Here is a 25069-nt window from a genome sequence, read left to right on the forward strand (position 1 = left end):
TGTTCTGAGAATATTTAACTTTTTAAAGCATATTAGTATTACTGTGATATCGATAACTGAAATTTCACCTGTTTTGTAACCGTGATCGTCCTAAAATAAGCTATTACGAAGTAAAATAGAACACAAGAGCTGAACACAATTATGATACCTGGAAATCTGATGATTCACACATCTCTGAGAGTCTGCAGGCATTTCAGGCATTTAATGCATTAATGCACCTGCCCACCATCATTCATGACTCAGTACCACTCTATCCTCCCACTTGAAACACACGAGACAACACCTGACCCGGTTATGCAAACACATAAGGTCATTCTTGTTCTTACCCGTATAAAGAGCTGAAGTCTCTTGTCTCTGGCCAAAAGTTCTTTGTAGAGTTTGACAGCCTTTATATGACGACTGCAAAACTCAGAATACGTCTTCAGCATCTCGTCTGCACACTGACCTGAGAACTGACATAAACACACAAACAGAGCACTATGAACACTTTGTTCCTTGAAACTTGAAAGCTTTCAGCATCCCACTCTCATACATTCTCATTTCAATTTGTCACTATTCCTTTCTTTTTGACTTTTCACGCCCTCTACAACATGACATCATTCTTTTCTCCTTCAAATTCATGCCATGAACTTATATTAGGATATTTTAAAAATTTTAAAAAGTATTTATAAGTTTTAAGTTAAATTAGATTCCATGTTGTTGCACTGTTGCATGATTCTGTTCACTTTTTTTTTTACAGTAATGCATTAAAATGACTTTATGAAACATTTTAAAACTGGCAATCAAAACACATATGCTAATCCAAATTCACTTACGACTGGCCAAATGTATTCAAATGCATTTACATCTCGTTTCGCCCATGTAAACTCACAAATGCACTCCTACCTGTTTTATTAGCACATCGCTGATCTGAGTGATGGTAAAATTGTTTGTGCTTTCAGGTTGCAGACTGTGAGCGCGTCGTTCGAGGAGCTGTGTGAGGAAGTGTGTGTGTAGCGTCAACAGGCGCTCCAAGCAGGGGAACAGCGCATGCACGACCCCCGGCTCCAGCTGAACCTCCTCCAGCATACCCCGCCTGAACACACCCTCCATGATCCGCAGGGTCCGAACGTGATGGAGCTCCGTCTGGATCAGCTCTGAAATGATATCACAGAGGTTGAGCTGTAAAATACAACATTTAAAAGGTCTTTGTTGGACATTTACCCCAAATGAAATATTCCCATTGTCCTTATTGAGGGTAGACAAGTTTGATGTGAATGAAAACAATGTAGTGAGGCATAGAAGTACAGAACAGTCCATATGTTACAATCTTGTGTACACTGGTGTTGCTAATTTTTACATTTAGATTATTTTTCCAATCATCTAACAATCACTTAAAGTTAATCTTTAAAAAACAATAATAATGTAATAACATGGTTAAATGTAATCTTCCACAAATCTCAAAGTGAATGTCCCTTTTTCACACTCTACATTGTTATGTTGTAGTGCCTAAATTCACTTGTAGCATTCAAATTATGCATTGTTTTTTTTTGCTGTTGTTGTTGTTTTATTTTGACAAATTAGTATAGAATATTAATATAGGCCGTTTCAGAGTTGACAGCCCATTTACAGTCATAAACATACTTCGATTCTAGATTTAGATCCGCGTTTTTTCTCTAACCATAGATGACGTCTTGTCTCTTGATAACATCTTTACGGTGGGTCTGCAAGTAGGTGGAATCTACCGCCATGCTCCAGGAATCTGCTTCAAATTCCTGACCTTCAAACTCCAAATCTTCCAGCAGAGAGTTGAAGAAGCCCTCTCCTAAAAACAAGAAAAATACAATTTCTGTATTATTGCTTCAGTTTGCAGGTAAACAGGTTGGCCAACATGGAATTTGGGGGATTGATCTCTAGCCAATCACACCAATCCAAAACAATGCTCTCATTTTCTTAAAAATATACAAATTAAAACAAAAAATCATAAGGTAGTAAGTACACTACTGCTCTATTTTAATGTTTTAAAATGTGATTTATTCCTATGATGTCAAATCTGAATTTTCAACATCATTACTGACCCTTTAGAAATAATCTGAACATGCTGATTTGTTGAAACATTTCTAATTATTATCAACGTTGAAAACATTGTGCTGGTTAATATATTTGTGGTAACTCTGATTCAGAATTCTTGGATGAATACAAATTTAAAAAGAACAGCTTTTATTTGATATAGAAATATTTTGTAACAATATAAATGTCTTTCCATTTAATTTAATGAATCCTTGCTGAATAAAAGTATTAATTTCTTTCCAAAAAAAAATTACTAACAGCAAAAATGTATGTACTGTATATGGCTGCATTTACACTGCAAGTCTTGATGTCCAATTCTCATCTGTTCACTATATCCAATTTTTTAAGGTGTGTGTGTTTGTTTCTCACCCTCATCATTGAGGGACTCCATGGACATGGTTCTGCTCCTGAAGTTGAGCGAGTCTGTGGATTGAGACAAGATCCTGCGCAGCCCCAGAGGATAGTCATCATTCAGAGTCCTACACACACATGCACAGGTGGGCCAAATGCATGCATACAAACAGATGTACACATATGCATGCAATCACATGCGAAAAAAAAAAAAAAGAAAAAAAAGAGAGGCAGGCATCATAATCACCACAGAAACAGAAAATACATATAACAAATTTAAAATTAAATTATATTAAATGACTTAGAAATAAAATAAAAATAAAATAAAGTGAATATAATGACTAATAAATAACATTCAAACAAAACTGCTTACATTAAACTAAAATGGCCACAAACACACAAACACAAAAAAACACAAAAAGACAAAAATTACACAGCGATGAGACCTGTGTGTCTGTCTCTACAGTATATAGATATTTCAGAAAAAAAGATTTATGTGATAGCATGTTTTACAGTATTTATAAACTAGAGACTCACTTATTTGGTTATGTGTTGGTATATTGTACAGGAAAGAGCCCATTTTATGCATCTCTGTCATTTCTGTCACTCACCCTGCAATGTTATTGGTGGAGACGCTCTTGGAAAGTAAGAGAGAAGACCGGCCGCGACGTGATCCGAGTAGTGACTGACGAAGACTGTCTGAGGGGTAAATGGCAGAGCTGGGCCTTTCCTTTAAATGGGCTTGATAGAGGCAGAAAAAGAGAGAGCAATGTCATATTTAGACATAAAGGGTAAACCCCATTAACTTCTGGTACCCACCTAAAAATATATATTTTCTAAGAACATTTTGCTAATGTTCCCATTAAGATATTCGAAACATTATTTTTTAAGGTTCCCTGTACGTTCAAAACATTCAGTTTTTTAAATGTTTTAAAAACGTTTTTTCTTGGTTATGTGAACATCAATTATAATTTTGCAAATATTATAACTATGTTACTTTTGAATGTTCTGAAACAAGTAGTAACATTTAAAAAAAACGTTAGACGAACGTCCAACTAAAATGTTTCAGACAAGCGGTTGAACAAACATTCTATTAAAATTACTGGAATAATGTTTGTTAACTTTGAAAGAATCTGGCAAGATTGTCCCTGTTAGCTGGGTCTTTATCAATTTTGGGCAATCATTATCACATAATCCCCTCAATGATATTCATTCACAAATGGTCACTGGAGACATATGTCACATATATAATTGGATCAGATATTAATATCAGATGTAAAAACACACTTGCCTCCATCACATCCTCACCTTTATTCCTCAGAGTCACATTCTGATAGGCCGAATTGTTCCTCATCAGCGCCATTTTCTGTTGCTATTGTGACACATAGATGACTTTTTTAGACTTTTGCATAAACCACATCAAGAAAACAGACCCAATTTAGATACATTTCTTCTGCATCCTACCATGAATCAAAGCCAGTGTCTGAATGTCAGTGGTCCATGTGTCACCATGTGACACATGTGTGCACAAATATCCCACCTTTTGTTTCATTTTGACACAGTTTGGTAGTGTGTCCCTGCAGCGGTTGTGGATGGTGACATTACAAGCTGAAAAAAAACAGACAGGAAAACCCTTTTATCTCACATACAATAATCTTCATACAATCACATTTAAATGTGATGAATGTGATCTTTTCATGGTCACATTTAAAAAGTAATAGAATTGTATTCACTTTTTCTGTTATGGGTTTGCAATTACACTTATTATTAGCTGCTTGACCTACCACTATGTTCCAGAAACATTCTTGACTACGTTAAGATGGGTATGATCAAATTACTAGTAACTGGTTTGTTGTTGGTCTAAGATGATTCTTTAGCTTAAAGCAGCTAAAACCCATTGAGTTCTCAAAAACAGCAACCAGCGTACATGATACATAAAAATCCCCATATTCCCTTTTATACCTGTACTCTAACCTCTTTTCCCTCTACAATATTACCGGTACAGAAAATAATTAAGTAAATCTCAGTACCATACCCATTTTTCGCCTGTCTTTCTCTCCCTCTTGACCTGTGTCCATGTCTGCGGTAAAATGCTTGTTCTAGAGCTCCTTTATAGTATACTATTAGTCACTGAACATTTTCTCTGGTTACACCGTATTGCGTCTCTGAACTCCTATTGTTTCAGAACGGCTTTGCTTCCTGTTTTGAGGGTGGCTGGGAAGGAAGAGGGACGGGGGCTCCGGTGGGGTTTCCCTGGCCCGATTACCCACAACACACACCTACACGAGTCTAAATAATAACCCACTGAACAGCACAGGCTTTTTTTAAGTAAAAGTACATCTCAGAAATGTAACTGTAGAGGAACATATTATTTAAAAATAGACATGACAAAAATGAGACAAATTGTACAGTAATGTTTGAGTCCATTTTGATAAATGACAATGCAAATGTGGTATCTTGGCAAATCTGAACACAGACAGTGATAAGATCACCATGACAAATCTAGTCAGGCGACTTCACTTAAGGTCACATTTAAAAAAAAAAATTGTCTCATGGTTTTCACACACAAAAAAATCTGCACAACTGATTTCAATATTGTTAATAATAAAATATGTTTCTTGAGCACCAAATTGGCTTATTAAAATCATTTCTGAAGGATCATGTGACACTGAAGACCAGAGTAATGGTTGAATGAAATTCAACTTTTTCATTAAAGGAATAAATTTAACAGTGTTTTGTTTTTAAAAAGCCATATCAGGATAGAAATATTTTATAAAACAGATCGATAACTCTTCATTCTGTTCCATTCTTTTGTGGTCTTTCCAGCTGTTTTTGAACGCCATATCTTATGTATTGTACTAGAGCTGTGGAATATAATCGGTCAGATATACACACGATGACAGTAAGCCTTCTTCAAAATACCCCTCTTGGCCAGTATTCACACAAACATAATTTGATATGTATTAAGTGAACATTTGGTTAACAGTTGGGGAAAAAACATCTAACATTATATAAACGTGCATTAGCTCTTAACATAATAAACCTGTGTTAATGTTAATCAAACAATATAAGAAAAGAGGGATTCACTCACTGCTCTTGACTGAACTACTTTTGTAACTTTAATAATAAACAATTAATCTGTAATGAATACAATGCTGATACACACCTCTATACTGTACATGCCATGCTGACACGTGCATCTGATACCAGCCTTTATCCAATGCTTCCATATGACTGACTAATCTGTTACTCATTTAGGCAATTCATTAAGTTCACTTAAAAAATAGATTTACACATCCAAATTCCATTCAATGCATCTTATTCATCTACGAAACATTAAATAAAACAGCATCTTTATGCATATACATTTTTTATCTAATCCACTGTAGGGTCTAGGTTAAATCTAATCTCCCACTCAAAGGTTTTCGGATCGTAAAGCCTTTGCACTAAGAGCCTGTGTGGGAGTTGAACATGTAGTTCCAGCCTCGATACACAGCAAGTGAGAGAGAGCAATCAACACAGGAGCTCAGACAAGAGCAGCCGAGCACAAAGCTGCTCATCGGTGAGTGGCTCGTACTGTTTGATCTTTACATCTGATCTTGATGACAAAATAAGGAAGAAGCTGAAAACAATAGCAAAACAGAGAACAAGAATTGAAAGATGAGCAAAACAAAACAGGAAAGGGTGTGAGAGTATGCCAGCATTCATATGTAAATGTACTTAAAGGAATCGTTCAACTGTGTGTGTGTCTGTGTGTGTGTGTGTGTGTGTGTGTGTGTGTGTGTGTGTGTGTGTGTGTGTGTGTGTGTGTGTGTGTGTGTGTGTGTGTGTGTGTGTGTGAGAGAGAGAGAGAATGGATGTGGTGAAATGCCATTTGTGTGTATTTCATATTTTATTTAAAAATACTCATGTATATATATAATATGGATGTGGTGAAATGTGTGAAAATGCTTCCCATTGCAGGGCTGAAACTATGCAGACCTCCGACTTTAAGAAGTGTGTGTGTGTGTGTGTGTTATCTTGGCGTACAGCGGTAGACTAGCCACTAAAAATATCCCACATACTCTCCACTTCACCACATAATAGGACTCAAAACAGCAGTTCAGGGCTACAGCACAGATGTAATGTGAAAGAGGGATGTGGGAATGGGTAAACAGGTGTGGCCTGTAAGTAATAAAAAGGCATATACATGATGTTCATCTTGAGCTCAAAGTTCTGAATCTGGAGACAATCATGGAAAGAAAGTGGGGAAGTTGAGATGGGGGAAGAAAGCAGGAAAAATCATTGGAAGAACTGAGGTAAGCGGCTGACTGAGGTTAGCGTTGTGATTGGCTAGATCACAAACAAGCTCCTCCTAGGATTTCGTCAGAAACATTTATTCTTGGGGTTTTCTTCCACAGAGGACGTAAGCAAAGATTAACTAAGAATGGTACTGCTTTTATACTGTACTCATAATCATTACAGTCTGTCTAATCACAATTACCACTGATCATACTTATGTTCAATACTTATCATTAGGGGTTGTTCAGATCCCTAACCACAAGTACCAGGTTAATTACTTCTCGTTCATGAGTTTGTCCTGCATGAAAGATACATTTTATAAATAAGCTAGTTTGGAAGAGGTAAGCTGTTAAAGCTCCAGTAGGTAGCTTTTGTAAAAAAATATTTGTTAAAACTGTCATTATGTCCTGAAAGTAGAATATGAGACAGATAATCTGTGAAAAAAATCAAGCTCCTCTGTCTCCTCCCTGTGGTCCTACTGCCATTTGCAGAAATACACCGCTCCCGGTCAGAAACAACCAATCAGAGCCAGGAGGAATGTCTTAGGAGTGTCAATCACGCTCGTGTACGCGCTGATCACCCCTCTCTTGCACAGCGCGAGCGCGTACCGTCGTTCGTGACTCTCCTGTTCAAACTCGTTCATCCAAATGAACAAATCTTTTTTCGAGTCATTTCATTCATTCAACGAACGAAATGATACGAAAAAAGATTTGTTCATTTTGAACGAGTCTTTTTCGGAGTCATTTCGTTCATTCAATGAACGAATGACTCGAAAAAAGATTTGTTCATTTGGATGAACGAGTTCGAACAGGATCACGAACGTGCATCACAGAACAGAGCAAGGTGAGCATTTGTGCTTATAAAACTTAAAGTTTTTTATTTATTTTTGAAATGACCGATCGTTTCACTAGATAAGACCCTTATTCATCGTCTGGTATCGTTTAAAACCCTTTGAAGCTGCGCTGAAACTGTCATTTGGTCCTCGAAACGTTTGTGTCCTATTGAAGTCCATTATATGGAGAAAAAGCCTGGAATGTTTTCATCAAAAACCTTCATTTCTTTTCGACTGAAGAAAGAAAGACATGGACATCTTGGATGACATGGGGGTGAGTAAATTATCAGCAAAAGTTTTTTTTTAAAGTGAACTAATCCTTTAACGTTATCTTAGTAGCTATAACTTATAGAAAGAGTGCAACCTTATAAAGTTACATGTATTGCAAAATACATAATGATTTGAGGACCAAGTTTGTAGTCAAAGTATGGGCAGGCCATAGTCAATGTAAAGCATATTGTTGATGTTTCGTCCCAATAAGTGAATGTTCCATAACTGTTTATAATCCGCCGTCATGGGTGGTCCTGCTTACTAGCCTGCGCGTTCTTGGCAGGCTCCGCTGTGGGGGAGGAGCTGTGGAGGGAGCGCTGTAGTGCAGCAGAGAGCAAGGGGGTTGGACCTGTAAGTTGTGCTTGTTCAAATTTTCAGGCTAAGTCAACATTTTCTCAAAACTCCCCTACTGCAGCTTTAAGCGTTTTGATTTGTTTTGACATGGATTTCATCAGGCGGATGATGAAAGTAGTGAAAAATAAAAAGATAAATTTGTGTTGGAAAAAAATAAAGTAGATTATCATAGAGACTAGGCTCTAGTGAATAGGCTCTTTAGACTTGTACCAGGCCTATCAACATCCTAGCATTCACATAGCAACATGCTAAAGTCCCCCAGAACACCAAAAATGAAAATGATCTCATAATTTACTCACCCTCGAGCCATCCTATGTGTATATGACACGGAGTTACATTAAAAAATATATGGCTCTTCCAAGCTTTATAATGCGAGTGAATGGTACTCTATTAACCACCTGGAACCGTATAGATTACTTTTATGATGGATGGATGCACTTTTTTTGGCTTCAAAGTCTAAAGACCTTCTGAAGCGAAGTGATGTGTTTTTGTAACGAAAAATATACATAATTATAACTTTATAAACTATAATCCTTGGCTTCCAGTAACGGGCGTGTGCGAGTCAAGTTCTGGCGGAAGAGACATAGATGCCTCTCATGGTTCAAACAAACAAGGCTGGGCAACAAACTCAAGCTGCTCCGACATTTCTCTTTAAAAATTCTAATTTTAGACTTCTAATTTGTGACCAGTGTTTTGTTTTGTTCAATCTTCTGTGCTTCCATGCATCAGTATCTCTTTCAATTAGAATTATAACCCTTTTATACTATAAAGTGACTCTCCAGTGTGTTCATGTTTTTACTCACGGATGTCCGACCTGAACAGAAGAAATTAACCGAGGGAAGATTTCCAAGTCAAAGAAGGCGGAGCCTCAGAGCACAATAATGGTAGTTTGAAAGTGTTTACCTGCCATATCGAACATTTACTCCCAAACTCCAAAAAAAAAAAATTTATTAGAACTCCCAAAATTAACTTACGTTTTGGCCTGATTTTGTTTGAATTGTATCGGGGCCTTCAGTAACCACATATCAACATGCTAAAAGTATATAAAAATATCCAATAGATTTACTCTGAAGAGAGAACAGAAACCTTAATTTCATAGATACTTGCGGATTGGCTTCTTAAGGTCCATTCACACCAAGGACGATAACTATAAAGATAAAGATATAAAATCTTGTTCTAAAATCGTTCTCAATATTAAGGAATAGCAGAGTTCACACCACAGCTATAACGATAACGGCAAAGACAAATGGTATCGTTGGAATCATTTTCAGAACGTTTTTATCCAGCTGATGAACGATAAAAAGTTCGCTGGAAAAGTTTACTCCGGCTGGTAAACAACTTCATACTACCATTGGTCCATGTCAACTATGTAATAGGTAGGTCTGCTCTTTGGCTCTGCCTTCTCTGATGTAGAAATCTTCTTCAGTTCATTTCTTTAGTTCCTTCCATTGAGGTCAGACGTGAGTAAAAACATGAACACACTGGAGATCTGCTTTATAGTAGAAAATTCAGTTTTAATTAGAATTGAAAGCAACACTGTCACTGTTTTTTAGGTTAAAACTGTAAAGCTGCTTGCTTTAAAGCAATCTATTGTACAACGTGCTATATACATAAACGTGACGCAACTTGTCTGAAGTGCTAAATTGCAGACCTGGGGCAAACATCCACATCGAGGAAAGCATGCAACACATTTTTACACATTAATCTAAACACCGCCCTCATCAGTGTGGGAGACGTCGGTATGTTGGCTAACAGTATACCGCTGGTCAAACTTCTTTTTACCCCTAAACGAAGAACGAACAACCTTGCCGTGAGTATATCGGAGCCTTTAGACTTGTGCCAGACCTATCAACACCCTACCAAAAGAATAGAAAGAAAGCAACTACATAGCAACATGCTTATACCACCCAGAACACCCTAGCAACTGCATAGCGACATTTTAAATAAACTCACATTGCCAAGGATTCTATCATTGAGTTGATTAACAAACACCCCTAATATTTTCCACAGAAACTGTAAAAATCGAGTTTACAAAATATCTACAACTTGCAAAAATGTTGTATTCAACTGCTTTTGATCATACTGGTGAAGTTTGTGGGTTTTGAGTGTGATGTTTATGTTTGTCTGTGTGACTCACTAGGGCAACTGAGGGCCTCCTTAGCGGTGATGCTCTTGTTGCAGGCCGAGCAGAGTGTCGTCCCAGACACGGTGAGAGAGTTGAAGAGGTGGCCATTACTGTAGCGGGCCTCTCGCTCTCTGGCTTCTCTCTCCCGCTCCCTCATGCGTTCCTTCTCCTTATTCTAATCAGAACACAAAAACTCAAAATAAATGAATCATGCATGGTGTCATAATATATATAAATAAACATTTAAATCATCTCCACTTGAGTAAAATTTGCCTAGTATCATACTATGAAAAACACAAAACAAATTTGAGCTGGTCAAAGAACAATCAACACTCACAAAAAAAGACAATGATGACACTATTGCAGCTCAGTTTCTATTGTGTAACCAATTCATCTGCCGAACTGGTACAGACCGAGTTCACGAACAGGGAAACAACCAACTCAAAAGAGAACTTGCAACACCATTTCGGAAGAAGCATAAGCCGAACAATAGCCATACTGAATGTCTAGAAGGTCTGTATTCCTTGGTAAAAGATTTTTATCATGAAAACACACACAACACATTCATGCATGTGAACTGGTTTCATTGAAAAAGCTAATCTTTGCTTATCAGCCTTGACTGAAGTGCTAAATTGCAGACCTGGGGCAAACATCCACATCGAGGAAAGCATGCAACACATTTTTACACATTAATCTAAACACCGCCCTCATCAGTGTGGGTGACGTCGGTATGTTGGCTAACAGTATACCGCTGGTCAAACTTCTTTTTACCCCTAAACGAAGAACGAACAACCTTGCCGTGAGTAATATTTGGTTAATATTTGGTAATCGCTAATTTGGTTTAAACAAACAATGGCCCTCTTTCTGATACAGTAACTTAATCTATTTGTTTGTCTTTGTTAGGTAGGTCATGCCTAGTTTGATAAGTTTTCTTCTTATTTTGGCCATTATTTTGTCCTCTCTTCGGCCCTCTGAGGGTCTTTTTTGACATACAATCTGCTAATAGGTTAATTGATGTGGGTTGAGGTAATTAGTAGGGGTGTGACGATATTAAAATGTGACGAGATTTCTCGTCGAGGTGAAAATATCACCCTGACGGAACGTGGGCGTAAAATTAGCATAGAATATGCCACCGCTACGTTTAGATTACATTACCTCCACTGTCGTTATGCTTTTTTTTTAAAATAAAAAACATTTAATTCAGTTGGAAAACGATCGCTTTGATTGTAAACTATTGTAAACGTCTGCTCTGCTCATCCAGCACGAGCTAGAGTCAAACACAGTGCAGCAGGAATCACAGTTCACAGATCATTTGACGAGAGTAAAGTGAGATGACTGACAAGACCATGGTGGAGGATTCGTTGCGCAATAGAGCCTAAAATAAGCTTGAGATAAATGTCTTATCTTGTAGAATGAGCGCTCAGCACTGCCACTCCCTATACAAAGAGTATGTGACACCCCTATTAATCTCGAATTCAAAAGTGGAAGTAAAACGCAAGTTCCCTGATGCGCGCAATTATGCTATTTAATTTTGTTATTTATACTGTTTTTATTTCTTTGATCAATTTTTGGAATGGAGCTCAATTAGGAGGTCACACACAGCCTCAATCAGAAGTTCTGGAAGCACATAATTCATGTACAGAAAGGTCTGAAGAGACTCATGTGAAATCATATAGGAGAGAAGCCAGTCAGCTGAGTTTATTGAAAAAACTTTTACAGTGCTTGTATATTGTTGCCTTTCAATGCATATGATAATTCGTACTCAAAAAGCAAAACTGAAATGAGATTCATTACAAGATGATTAGTTAAAACACCTGCAGACCATTTTTCCATTCACAAATTTTGTCATTGAGGATTTCTTACAAATACTGTGCAAAAATCTTGTCTCGTCTCGTTCTCGTAAACCCAATCTCGTGTCTCGTCTCGTGAGCTAAGTGTCTCGTCACACCCCTATTAATTAGTGTAGGCAAGTGTTGCATGTTAGTGGGAAGTCTTTAAAAACCCTCAGGGACTGTTTACACGACACCATTTTCAACCAAAAACTGGGAACTTTTTTTGTGTTTTGGCCATTCATTTACACGACAACGGCGTTTTGGGGTCCTGAAAACCCAAACTTTTGAAAACAAGTTTCAAAGTGCACGTTTTTGAAAAACGATAGCGTTATCGTCTCCATGCAAACGACAAAAACGTGAATTTATGAAAACCGTGACATCATGCGCATGTGAATTACGTGTTCAGTCTATAGGCTTGTACGTTTTTTCAAAGAGTGACATTGCCAACTACCGGCCTGGCATGAATAATACAGCGTTTTTAATCCTTTACACAGACTCAATGGTGATCGTTTTGACAATACTATCGTCTGTACATAAAAAAAGCTATGGAAAAACTTTTCCATTTTTAGTACATGGTTGTTGTGTAAACGTCCCCTCAGTTTTGGCGTTTTGACTGGAGAGGGAAGAGGGAAGAAGGAGAGTTTGAGTGCGACTAGGTTGAGTAATAAACAAACAAATAGATAAAATGAAGGAACAACTGCGCCTATTGAGAGGTTGATTATTTTAAAATAATGTGTAATAAAATAAAGGGAGAGGAAAAAGGGGTTTATTTGTGTTCGTCCAGACCAATCAATGTAATTTATATGGCACAGTATACAATACAAAAGGTTTAAAAAAAAGATTTAGTCAAAATTAGTGTACCAGCGTTATTTGAGTATTTATATACTATTATAGTATTTATTGATGTTTTATGTTAGCATTTATTTTTATATTTTTCGCATTCATTTAAATGTGAGTAATTTTTTTATGTGCTTTTGTCATGTGTTTATTAGTTGTTAACTTTTTTATTTGTATGTAGTTAAAGGCTCAGGGAAGAAGGAGGCGGGAACCGGCGAACGTTCTTCAACGTAACTTTAATCCAAATATAAACACAAATAACAAAACAGAAGTAAAGCGGCAGCCCCTCACAGACGACTGCCGCACAAACATAAACAAAACACAGCGTAAAGTCCAGGAATCACGCCTCGCTCCGTTACCACGGCTCTCTGCCTGCCCTGTTTGCCACATAGTCTTTAATTTTTTTTATTTCAGTTTTCGTAATCTTAGTACTTTTTCACTTCACATTTATGGCATTCTGTTAGCTGCCGATGCAACATTTCTAATTTTTATTTAATTTCAAGTTTTAATGTTTATATTTTATTTCAGCTTTGTTTCAAGTACTCAAATACTTATTTTAGTTTCAGTTTTAGTAAAGAAAAAAAATATGATGAGCACGAACCCAGAAAGTTACTTGTAGAAAGCTATACGATCTGCAAGCTGCCATTTTTTCCTCAGTTTGCTGACTGAACAGCAAACCAGCAGAGCTATTTTGCACTTTGAGCAGTCACTAGCAAAACATCCTCCATAATATAATGAACTATTTACGAATTATATGTTCCTGTCTGCTGTCTTTGACGTCACAGCTCATACGCAGACAGGATATTTGACAGAGTTTAGGACTGTGTTTGTTCTTGTGGTGCCATCGGCCAATCAGCATTGACATGAAATAATTTTCCATTGGCTCCAGAGTAATTATGGCATTTACAGCTCAAAAAAACACACTGCCACTTTAAATTAGGTAAACTGAATAAGTCCAGGGATCTATTTTGCACAATTAACAGTGCAACTCTGTAAACTCAGTTTTGATCTGTGTGCTTCTAGAGTCATTGTTCTTGATTATAAAAGCTTTGACAAGCAGCTGGTGTTGGTTAATATGCTAGTCAGCATTTTACTAGAAGCTCTACTTGAACCTGGCTGATCATCTTCCTCTTTTATACATATTTTATGATGAGTTAATTGGAAAACTATCTGGAGAAAGATAAATGTCCAGACAAATTATTTTAAAAATGAATTTGAAATGTCAACATAATTCTTAAGATATTTCCAAATAAACATAAGCCGAACAATGGCCATATTGGATTCTAGAAGGTCTGTGTTCCTTGGTGAACTATTTTTCAATTTCATACATTTTATAATAAGTTGTCTCATATTTTTTCACCTCTGAAAATAGAGACGCTAAGGTCCTGTTTTGGGTCCGCTTATTCTAAAAATCGGCCTCTCTGTTGACATGGCAGGAAATAATGAGAGAGCACTTCCTCTTTCTAATCAGCAGAAGGCATGAGTAAAGGTCGCCATAGGAACATGGACATGTGTCGGAATTAAGCAACAGAAAATGTATTATGAAAAATGCTTAGTGTGTTAGTGTGTAGCAGTCCAAAAACCTGCAGGATGTTGCTATACTTGATTTTAAATGTGTATTTCTCTGTTTTTGTTATGTATTGTGTTGTTATGTATTGTGTCTGGTGCTGCAGTGGTTGTATTTGTGAGCCCAAAACAAATTTCCCATTGGGACAATAAAGTATACCATACCATACCATACCATACCAAATTAGCAAATCTAAATTGACCTAGTTTGTCCATAAGCAGAATTTCCAGGATGCTTCTGCATTGTTTGTTACGTGTATGTGCGATCATCTCTGCAGATTTGGGAAGTTGCAATAGTTCATGCTAAATCGGAGAACAAAGCATGTAGCGAGGGTGGGGTTTGTGAAGATAAAGTGACACTTTTTTTTTTTTTTTAAATAAACTTGAGTATGACTCTATATCTCAGAAAAATACAGAGTCACACTCTAGGAGCAGCCAACATTTCCAAGTCTGTGTTTATAAAAATAATGTCAGGCTAATGAAATGTAACTGTGCCTGCAAAATTAAAACAACCTTTGTGGTTGTAGTTCACTTGAAAGTTGACACTGAATCACGCTTTCTCTACAAAAGCATGAGCGGTATGTGCCCCAAGCAAATTGTTTTCTAGGTTCAGGGAGCTTGTCTAAAGTTTGGAGTCATCTCCTATCAAGGAAATGGGCTGAGATTGACAGTACTTAATGTTGGTGCTCCAGTTCTAATAGTCCCAGCTCCAGATTTAGTTCAGTCTGCTGTGGCCTGATGGCCTGGATATAGCTGGCCTACGGGGAACCATGACTGATTAGTTGACATTGACATTCTTTGCAAACATATTCGTAAGACAGCAATTTCTACTACAGTGCACAGGAAAATAGCAGTCGACGGATATGGATTCTTTCAATATCCAATGTCGATATAACTCCTGTTTATGGGCCAAGTAGTTGTTAAAGGCACACTCTGTAATTTTTCACCACTAGAGGTCGTTTTTTCAAAACATGACGCCTTGATTTCGCGGAATCTTGGGAGTTGTTGTCTTCACCTCTACAGCCGGTGGAAAGACAGGACTCGGGCAGAAATCATATATAGATGACCGGTAATGTATTAAAGATTTATTAACATAACGAAAGCCGGTGGAGCGGAACGAAGCCGCTGGAGCGATTGCTAATGAGAGATAAGCACGACACACGGCACGAGAGCAGTGGAGCTTTTATTGTGCCGCAGAACGCTTTCGGTCATGCATATGTGGGGTAACGCAGCACTGCTTTATAATATTAGATACATCTGAGTATGATGACAGTTGTTATAATGCTACTCTTTGCATTCGGTCGGCGGCTACTATATGAGACACATGTTGCACACTGCAGTGAGCTAGATCGATATTAGGCATAGTAAATAAATATGGTACTCTCTGTAAATCAAAAAAACGAGATTTAAACAAAAAGACTAACTGTTTTGAGCTGTATAACAATGATTCGTTTTCTGTCGATGAATGTATCCAAACAGATGCTCACCTGTCTAATAAAACACATAATATACTAAAGCATCTTTGGTGTTTCCAGGGTTTTTACAAAATAAAATCGTGGGTGCAACGGGGGTATGATGTCATTGATAGGCAACGATCGGACACAGTCCGTGTCCTGGTTAAAACTGCGTATTTCTCTGGATTTAAGCTTTCTAAGGGTGTATTCACACCAGGAAAGTCCGATAGTTCACTTGCTTTGGTCCGGACCAAATAATTATTATTATTATTTATTTTTTTTGGTACGGTTCGCTTTCACACTGCTCTTTTTGCAAGTGAACCAAAATTTGTAAACAAAACCACACGAGTGTCGTGCCGACGCGGTGTCATTGGTTGTTGCGTTAAATCTTACCCAGATACAATAGTGCTATTTTCTGATTGGCTAACAACAGCAGAGGAGATGCGCTTGATTCCTGCCGGTTCCACAGTGAGAGCGGCGCGGCCAGAGTTTTGGGCGCTGCGGCATATTAAATATATTACAAATAGTTTTTCAGCGTGAGAAATACAATGTGTGGCGGGAGAGCGTGACAAAAGACCGAAATGAGTGACTGTCACGCTCAATGCGTGACACTTGAGAGCCCTGTCACTCATTCATTCATTCATTCCATTCCAATAATGCACACACGACACGCAGAAAGATGCGCAACAGTATCGTGTGGCCAGACAGCGTGCCGGAATGGAATGTAGTAGGCTACAACAGATCACTTTCCCATAACGCAACTCCGACTACGGAAGCCTGTTAACTCAAAGGCGCAGTGCTTTCTTGCAATTGGGTCGGTTCATGTTCACACCGTAAACGAACCGTACCAGAGTTCGTTTGGAACCGTACCGAGACCACCTCTTCAGCTGGGTCTCGGTTCGGTTGTTTGGTCCGCACCAAGGGGGTAAACGAACTAGAGTTCGATTCAATCGAACCAAACAAGGCAGGTGTGAATACACCCTTATGGCTCGTTTCCACTGAGCAGTACGGTACGGTACAGTACGGTTCGGGTCGGGTCAGTAAACCATGATCCAGCTAGCGTTTCCACCGCCAACAGTACCCTACTTGATAGGCGTGGTGTTTGCCGGAAAGAAGCGATCAACGTAATTTTCGCGCGAAGAAAAAAGCGACAAAGTAAACACCAATGGATGGCATAGGCTACAGCAGATCTTGTCCTTGCTTCTCGGCATGTTTGTCACAAGAAGACAAGCGCCGACATTAGGCATTTCTCAATACCAAGTATGTAAAGTTCTCAGCAGAAGGACTCCCGAGGACGCGAGTCCGGTAATTCTCCAAATGGAAACAGCGCGTTCTTGAAAGCGTCACTCAGCTCGCTCTGCATGTACATTTTAGGCAACAATAAAACGAAATACGTTATAAAACACCACTCTGCCTCTTTTCGTTTTCATTTAAATAAATTTTAAACATTATAGGCACACAAATGTGGTTCAGGCAATGTATAGACCTGATTATATACATGTTTAACGTTAGCCTATTTATAACAAAACGAAATATAAAACACAACCCTGCATCTTTTCGTTTAAATTTAAAAAAAAATATTAAACATATTCCAGGCAAAATGTGCATTTGTACAAATTTTGCAATAAACAACATTACAGTGATAATCTTGTAATAAAAAATGACAAAACTCAACCCTATCTCTTTTTGTTAAATGTCAGTTCTATCAATAATAGCCATTATAAAAGTATAAGTAAAAGGTAACGTTACAAGAAGCTATACAATAAGAAATAAAGCAAACAATTTAGTCAAATATACAAATTCAGCGCTAGTCTAACGTTAACTTTACAACGGAAAAGTTATAGCCTAAATATTTGAAACTTCACTTAGCCCTCAGCCAAAACGATTGGCCAGGGAACGAATTATCGATTCACGAGACCAAAGATCAGCCGTTAGATATACACAAGACGAATTACCACTACAGAGTCAGCGGCAAACGTCAGAACGACTAGCCGAGGAAAGGCTGTTCCAGGTGGGGAACATGAGCGCCGAGCGCCCGGTGATCGCCTGGAATGGATCAAATTATCATAAATCATTATAAATAAACCGCAGATTTGAGCTTTAAACAACTACATTCTCGCCTCAAAAACTCTTAAAACTACATTTCGTGAAAGAATACCCGTAGTATTATATTCCAACTGTATATTAAAAAATGGCGCTTCTTATGTTGCCATTCCCCTTGTAGCTCGCGCAAGTGACGATACTCTGTCAACCAATCAGCGTTCTGCAGTGAGTCTAGCTCCTCCCTTTAGTACCGTACCACTGTGCTAGGTACCCCAACGGAAGGGTACCCAAAAAGTGGTACGGTACGGTTCGTCTTTTTGGTACCATTCACAACTTTTGACAGTGGAAACGCAAATAATTGCGTACCATACCGAACTGTACCGTACCGTATCGCTCAGTGGAAACGAGCCATTAGAAACATTTGGGATAATGCAAGTACACAAATCAACAAAATATATAACACTGGTTTAGTGGTTTTTGGATATTTTGATCCAAAATTCTTACATAGTGTGCCTTTATTGGCTAAAAACTGACCAAAATCGGACGATTATATCAATATATCTCTGCAGAAAAAGGTAAACACAAGGCCAATCAAACTAGACCTTGACTTGGAAGCTGCTCTCGGTTACATTTAAATTCTCAAACTGAAGTCTAACCTTTGACCTTAGAAGAAGAGGTGGTGAGAGGTTGTGTGCTTATGTGTGAGCAAAAATACATCTCACTATTTAAAAAAATCTTGCCTTCGGACCTGAACCTGGAATTGATGCTTTAACTGAGGGCTATTTCTATGGCAACCCCTCTTTTGGCTCTCTTTCTCTTGAATGTTTCTCTGTGCGCGCACACACACAGTCTGTTGTTCAACCTTCCCACTCAGTAACACCTACACAACTCAAAGCTAATAACTGGAAAAAAAAGGTGCACACCCAATGCCAAAAACCAACATACAACCTTTTAGTCGAGATGTCTCTACACATCAGAGTTAAAACTGCTCTGAGCAGGCTCTGTGTTGCTCCAAATTCTGTGTACATGAAATTCCACATTTAAGCTGTAGCCTAGTAAAGTAACCCATAGTTTCATAGGTGATACTGCTTTGCTCCAGTGTAAATGAAATTTAGCATCAGAACAGCCTTACAGTTTATAATCATATGTTTATAATTATAATTTCTATATCCATAATCTCATAATGAAGACATTCATTTCAACACCTGTAATCCCTGTGTAAATGTGTACAGATTCAGATACAACTAGTGCTGCCTTTGCATCATACCAATGACATCGCACTAAATAAAAGCCATAAACTTACAGTCCTGGAAAACATTATTAATTGTCAAACAACAGCAACGTTAACATTGTAGTCTGTCTGGCCCTTTAACCCTCATTCTATAATGAGGAAGAGGATAGCAATTTAAGTGCACATTACTGTATTTCCCTACCCACGTTTATACACAACCTCTAAGTTAATAACTAATGTATTTTTATTATCTCAAAACACACGCATAGCTTTTTTGAAGGAGTTTTTCTTTGCTTTGGAACACAATGTATTATAAAAATACAAATAGATTTGGATTGAACGAACTGAAATGACTTACAGCATACTTTTCAAAATCGATATCCTATTTCTAGTCATAGTTAAAGTCCATGTACGCGCTAAAATCACATATAAACCATGATGACGAACACATATTAAAGTGAGAATTCAAACATAGCGTCTAAATTGGTTTAATCCTTGCGTTAAGCTGGTTAAAACACGCGTCATTGCACTTACCCGCTGACTGATCTCTCTCATCCTTTCCTGGCGAAGTTTCGACAGATCCGCTACTCGAGACATTGCGATATTTTAAACGTCTTTAGTACAACGAAAAACGAATCCTCGTACGGCAAAATCACATGTATATCCCATTAATTAAGATAAAAGTTCCTTTTGGTCCGGAGTATGTGCAATAGCAGCGTTTTAATAGGCATGAGACATTCACAGAGAAGCGCAGTGCTATAACTTTGAGAGAAATACGCTTTTCCTCTCTCTCTCTTCTCCCCTCCCCTTCAGCGAAACGTGTTGCCTCGTTCAGGAAGCGCAAGATGACTATCCCAGACCCCCTCAATTCTTATTGAAACACTCACTGTAATTCTAGACCGCATAGATGAACATAATATAATAATATATGCGTAAAAACTGGTGGTAGGCTATTTGAGTCTCTCCTATGTATGTGTAAAAAAGAAAAATGATGCCATATTTTTAAATATTTCTACTAATCAAGAAAAAATATTCCTTTTTATTTTATTCAAGAAGTGAACGTCTATCTCTCTCTCCTTAAATCTGTTTTGTTCCATTCATCAAGAAAAATGCATCAAAGTAAACCCCCTTGAGCAAGTCCTGTAATGTCAAATTAAACGGCAAACTTACCTTTCTGAAGGCGTAATGAAGCCATATCCCTACGTATTATAAAATGTATTCATTTAGCTTAAGAATGCAATTTATTAATGCTTAAACAATTATCTGATATAAAATAATAATAATAGAAAACGATTGACTATTGTTGTTTAAATACAATAGATGCCACCATGTCATGATGTCACTAGTGAAACAACAGCAATGAAGACTCTCAGTCTCTGTGGCTGAACTCTTTCAAACAATGACGTCAACTTTAGCACCAACACCTATTCAGCATTTCTCAGAGATCTAGAAGGAACTAAGACTAATGCTCGGAAAGCTTGTGGTCTACAAGCTTCAAAAAAGCACCCATGAGTAAAATCAGACCAGTTATACTTCAAATGAAAATGAAACGATAGATAGTCAGAATCAGAGTTGATTTATTATGCAAATTGGTATTTAATAATAAAGACATTTAGTTACAACCTATAACTTCATCTTAGTTTGAAAACCATGTATCCATTTCTAAATGCTGCAGTATTTTAGTGGCTCTGCATGCACCTCTGTGTACCGGGAAAGAAGGTAAATGGTGGACATTTTCTTTTGAGAAGAGAGCCGAGGGGAGATTCTTTTCCCGCCTTGGCCACATCTGTCGCCATGCCAACAGTGTACTTTGACTGAGTTATGAGGGGAGCCTGGAAAGTTTACAGTGGGCGGCAAGGTTTTGGGTTTATATGGACACATTGTGCAAAAGACTGGTTGCTCTGGTGTTTTCTTTTTTAAATATGCTGCATGGTTTAAAGCAAGTCAAATCTCTCAGCAGATTAAAGCAAGATTAAAGCAGGTCAAATCTTTCAACAGATGTATCGTGCCATGTAGACATTTTGGATTCGCCAAACAATACTGACTGGGGCTCAGACTTACATAATAGTCATAATCTGGTTGTGGAACAGAAGAGAACAGAGTTATATGAGCAGAGATTGAGAGTTGCAGAAACCCATCCGTCCACCAAACACCGTCAGTATTTCAGTAGAAAATGAGTATATGGTGGCTCTTTCGGTGAAATCTGCCAGCTCTTCAACTTTATATAGTGAGGCACAATTCTCTCTCTCTCTCTGGTTCACTGTCTCCAAGGAAGGACAGATTGCACTGTGGGCGGACTTCCACACAAGTGTTTCAACACTTGTTCTCCCTCTTACTCATGATATCTTGAATTTTATGCAGCCTATCTTTCTTCCTTGTGTTGGTAATAACAAATCCGTGGCATGGGACCAGCTACATTGTTTATTAGCAGTCAGATTTCAGCCCCTGCAGCACTCCTGACCGAATCAATAATGATGAATACTCTTGTCTTCACGGAGTATTAGAGGGCTGGCTCTGTACTCGGATACTGCTGATGTTTCTGCTGCAAGCTATGCTAACAAATGCTAATAAAACGAGATGCCTTCATAATCAGTGCCAGTTCAACAAGTACACTGACTGCAAATCTAATATAGGCTGATCTTGTTATTCATCATTCTCAGCCTTAAAAAAATATATAAGAACAAAATTAATAATAATTATTATTATATAAATATCTAGCCTTTTTTGCTTTTTCACTTTTTCACTTTTTTAGATTCAAATTACTTTTAAAAAGTATTTGAAAAATATAAATAAAATCTCAAAAACATTGAAAATAATTTAAACCTAATACAAAGATACGGGTTAAACTATTTATCCAATAGAAAAGAAAAAGTGATTATTTTTTAATCAAAACGTTTAAAAAAAAGTTTTCCGTAATCAGCTTTAAATGAAGAACAAATTAAGACCTGAGTAAAAGGTCATTCGTTTTTTCCAGAGCTCTAGAAGGCCACGAACACACTCTAAAGTTTAGGAATGAAAACGACTCGGTTACTAACGTAACCTCGGTTCCCTGAGAGGAGGGAACGAGTATTGCGTAAGTAGCTTACGCTATGGGAAAACTCCTTTTCTCGAGAATATTGAAGTCTTTATGTAAAACGCATTGCAGCTGCACAGCTGACAGCAATGAACGAAGGCAGCTCGGTCATTGGCTGTGCTGCGGCAACTTGCTCGAACCAATGACGGGGCGACTCTGAATGCGCGACCAATGAGCGCGCTTCGCGCCCGCGCGCGTCAGAGCCCGCCAAGATGGGCGTGGCCAAGAGCTATATATTGGGCTCCCCGTCATGAGAGTTCTTTAGGTTAAAACGACTGAAGCGAACTAACCAAGCACAAGCACGGCAGCTTACGCAATACTCGTTCCCTCCTCTCAGGGAACCGAGGTTACGTTAGTAACCGAGTCGTTCCCTTTCGAGAGGTCTCTCCTATTGCGTAAGTAGCTTACGCTATGGGAACACCATGCAAAACGCCGTGCGTGCTGAACTTCGCCTTATGATAGCCAGAGGCAGGTGCCTGAGCTAAAAAAGCAAAGTTATCATCCAACTAGCCGGCAGAGGCGAGCTTTATATGTGGGAAAGAATACAGAGCGGCTAGAAGGCGCTCAGTGTGACACAAGCACATACATAATCTAGATACGAACTCGTAGTTCAACTAGCATCATGCTGATAGTACATTGGAATGCAGTGTCGGGACCTGTAGGTTGTAGAACCTGATAAATGTGGACGGTGAGGCCCAGCCTGCCGCCGCACAAATATCCTCGATCGGTATCCCGCTCGACCATGCCCAGGAAGAAGCCACACTCCTGGTGGAGTGTGCTTTGACTCCCCAGGGGCATTGAAGTCCCTTAGCTTCATAAGCCAGCGCTATAGCTTCAACTATCCAGTGAGAGATTCTCTGCTTTGAAACGGCGGAACCTTTCGTACGGCCGCCAAAGCATACAAACAGTTGTTCTGTCTGTCTGAATAGGGCAGAACGCTCCAAATACACTCTGAGAGCCCTAACGGGGCAGAGTAGATTAGCGTCGTGTTCGTCTGCTGGGGACGATAGCGCAGTTAGGGAGATAACCTGTGCTCTGAAGGGAGTGGTGAGCACTTTAGGAATATACCCATGTTTCGGTCTAAGGACGACCCTGCAGTCGTTAGGTCCGAATTCTAGGCAGGCAGCGCTTGTCGAAAGCGCGTGCAGGTCGCCCACTCTCTTGACCGAGGCGAGTGCCAGCAAGAGCGCAGTCTTGAGCGAGAGCTGTTTAAGGTGCACGGTTCGGAGTGGTTCGAACGGAGGCCCTTTAAGAGCGTCTAGGACAGTAGCTAGGTCCCAGATCGGCACTGAGGGGGGGCGTGAAGGGTTCATCCTCCTAGCGCCCCTTAGGAAACGAATAATTAGGTCGTTTCTTCCCAATGGACGTTCCATTACAGGGTCGTGTGATGCTGTGATGGCCGCCACATATACTTTGAGCGTGGAGGGGGCGCGGCCCGCCTCCAGAAGCCCTTGTAGAAAAGCGAGTACGTTCGTAATCTCGCATGTTTCAGGGTTCAGGCCCTTGGCATTACACCAGACACTGAACACTTTCCATTTCTGGGCATATAAGCGTCTCGTGGAGGGCGCCCGCGCCTCAGCGATGGTTTTTAGTGCTCCGCTCGTGAGGTTCCTGGGAACCCGTTGAGGGGCCATGCATGAAGGGCCCACAGATCGGGGCGGGGATGAAATATCATCCCGTTGGCCTGACTGAGGAGGTCTGGCCTCAGTGGAATCGGCCGTGGTGCAGATTGCATTTGCATCAGATCTGGAAACCATGTTTGGTTCTTCCAGAGTGGGGCTATCAGCAGCACTGCGTCTTTCTCCTCTCTGACCCGACTGATGACCTGCGGTAGCATCGCGATCGGGGGAAAGGCATATAAGGGACGGCTCGGCCAGCTCTGGGCGAGCGCATCCATGCTTTTCGTGAAGAAAAGAGGGCAGTGCGCGTTCTCCTTGGAGGCGAAGAGGTCGATCTCCGCTTTGCCAAAGGTTTTCCATAACCAGTGAATCGTCAGCGGGTTGAGAGCCCATTCTCCTGGGAGAATTTTGTCTCTGGATAGCATGTCCGCCCCCTGGTTCAGGGCACCTGGCACATGCGCTGCTCTCAGCGAGCGCAAGTTGTGCTGGGACCATAAAATGAGTCTCCTGGCCATTGAATGCATGGAGCTCGACCTGAGTCCACCCTGGCGATTTATGTACGATACTACCGTCATGTTGTCCGTTCGGACCAAGACGTGTTCGTTTCTCAGCTGTGGGAGCAGGGCTCTGAGAGCCAAAGCGACCGCTTTCATTTCCAGACAGTTTATGTGTAGGCGCTTCTCCGGGTTTGACCAAAAGCCGGAGACAGGCCTGCCCTCGTAAAGGGCCCCCCAACCTATTTTGGAGGCATCTGTCGTTATCATCTTTCTCCTTGTGTTCACACCCAGACTCACGCCTGACTGGTACCAGTCGGCGGCTTTCCAGTGCGTCAGGGCTTTTATACAGCCGTGGTTCGCTCTGATTAAAAGGTGGCCCGAACGCCACGCGTGAGTAGGGACGCGGCTCTTGAGCCAGCGTTGGAGAGGGCGCATATGCAACAATCCTAGCTGGAGTACGGCCGATGCTGAGGCCATGAGACCGAGCATCCTCTGAAACCGCTTGACGGGGGCGAGCGCGCCCGCCCTGAATGATGTTGCAAGGCGCCGGATGGTGAGCGCGCGCTCTGATGAGAGACGCGCTGTCATTTGCATCGAGTCTAGAACTATTCCCAGGAAAGAAATCCTCTGGCTGGGAGATAGTATGCTTTTTGCA

General features: G+C 39.5%; 1 protein-coding gene across 6 annotated transcripts in view; it reads right to left on the reverse strand.

Moving 5' to 3' along the window:
* Nucleotides 1-25069, reverse strand: part of arhgef2a (Rho guanine nucleotide exchange factor (GEF) 2a) — an 86830-nt gene that overhangs the window by 18221 nt on the left and 43540 nt on the right. For 5 of the 6 annotated variants that reach the window (XM_077195338.1, XM_077195337.1, XM_077195343.1 and 2 more), the window contains 8 exons: nt 10275-10437; nt 3941-4008; nt 3709-3772; nt 3012-3141; nt 2419-2528; nt 1661-1804; nt 886-1136; nt 327-452 (listed from right to left, as the gene is read on the reverse strand). In XM_077195338.1, the coding sequence (XP_077051453.1) occupies nt 327-452; nt 886-1136; nt 1661-1804; nt 2419-2528; nt 3012-3141; nt 3709-3772; nt 3941-4008; nt 10275-10437 (1056 nt within the window). Of the gene's footprint in view, nt 1-326; nt 453-885; nt 1137-1660; nt 1805-2418; nt 2529-3011; nt 3142-3708; nt 3773-3940; nt 4009-10274; nt 10438-19759; nt 20129-25069 lie in introns of those variants that run through there. The other variant, XM_077195342.1, reaches the window with a different exon arrangement.

The sequence above is a fragment of the Siphateles boraxobius genome, unplaced genomic scaffold (genome assembly GCF_051911475.1).
Source record: "Siphateles boraxobius isolate OS27281-9 unplaced genomic scaffold, OSU_SipBor_1 33, whole genome shotgun sequence".
Classification (NCBI taxonomy): Eukaryota; Metazoa; Chordata; class Actinopteri; order Cypriniformes; family Leuciscidae; genus Siphateles; species Siphateles boraxobius.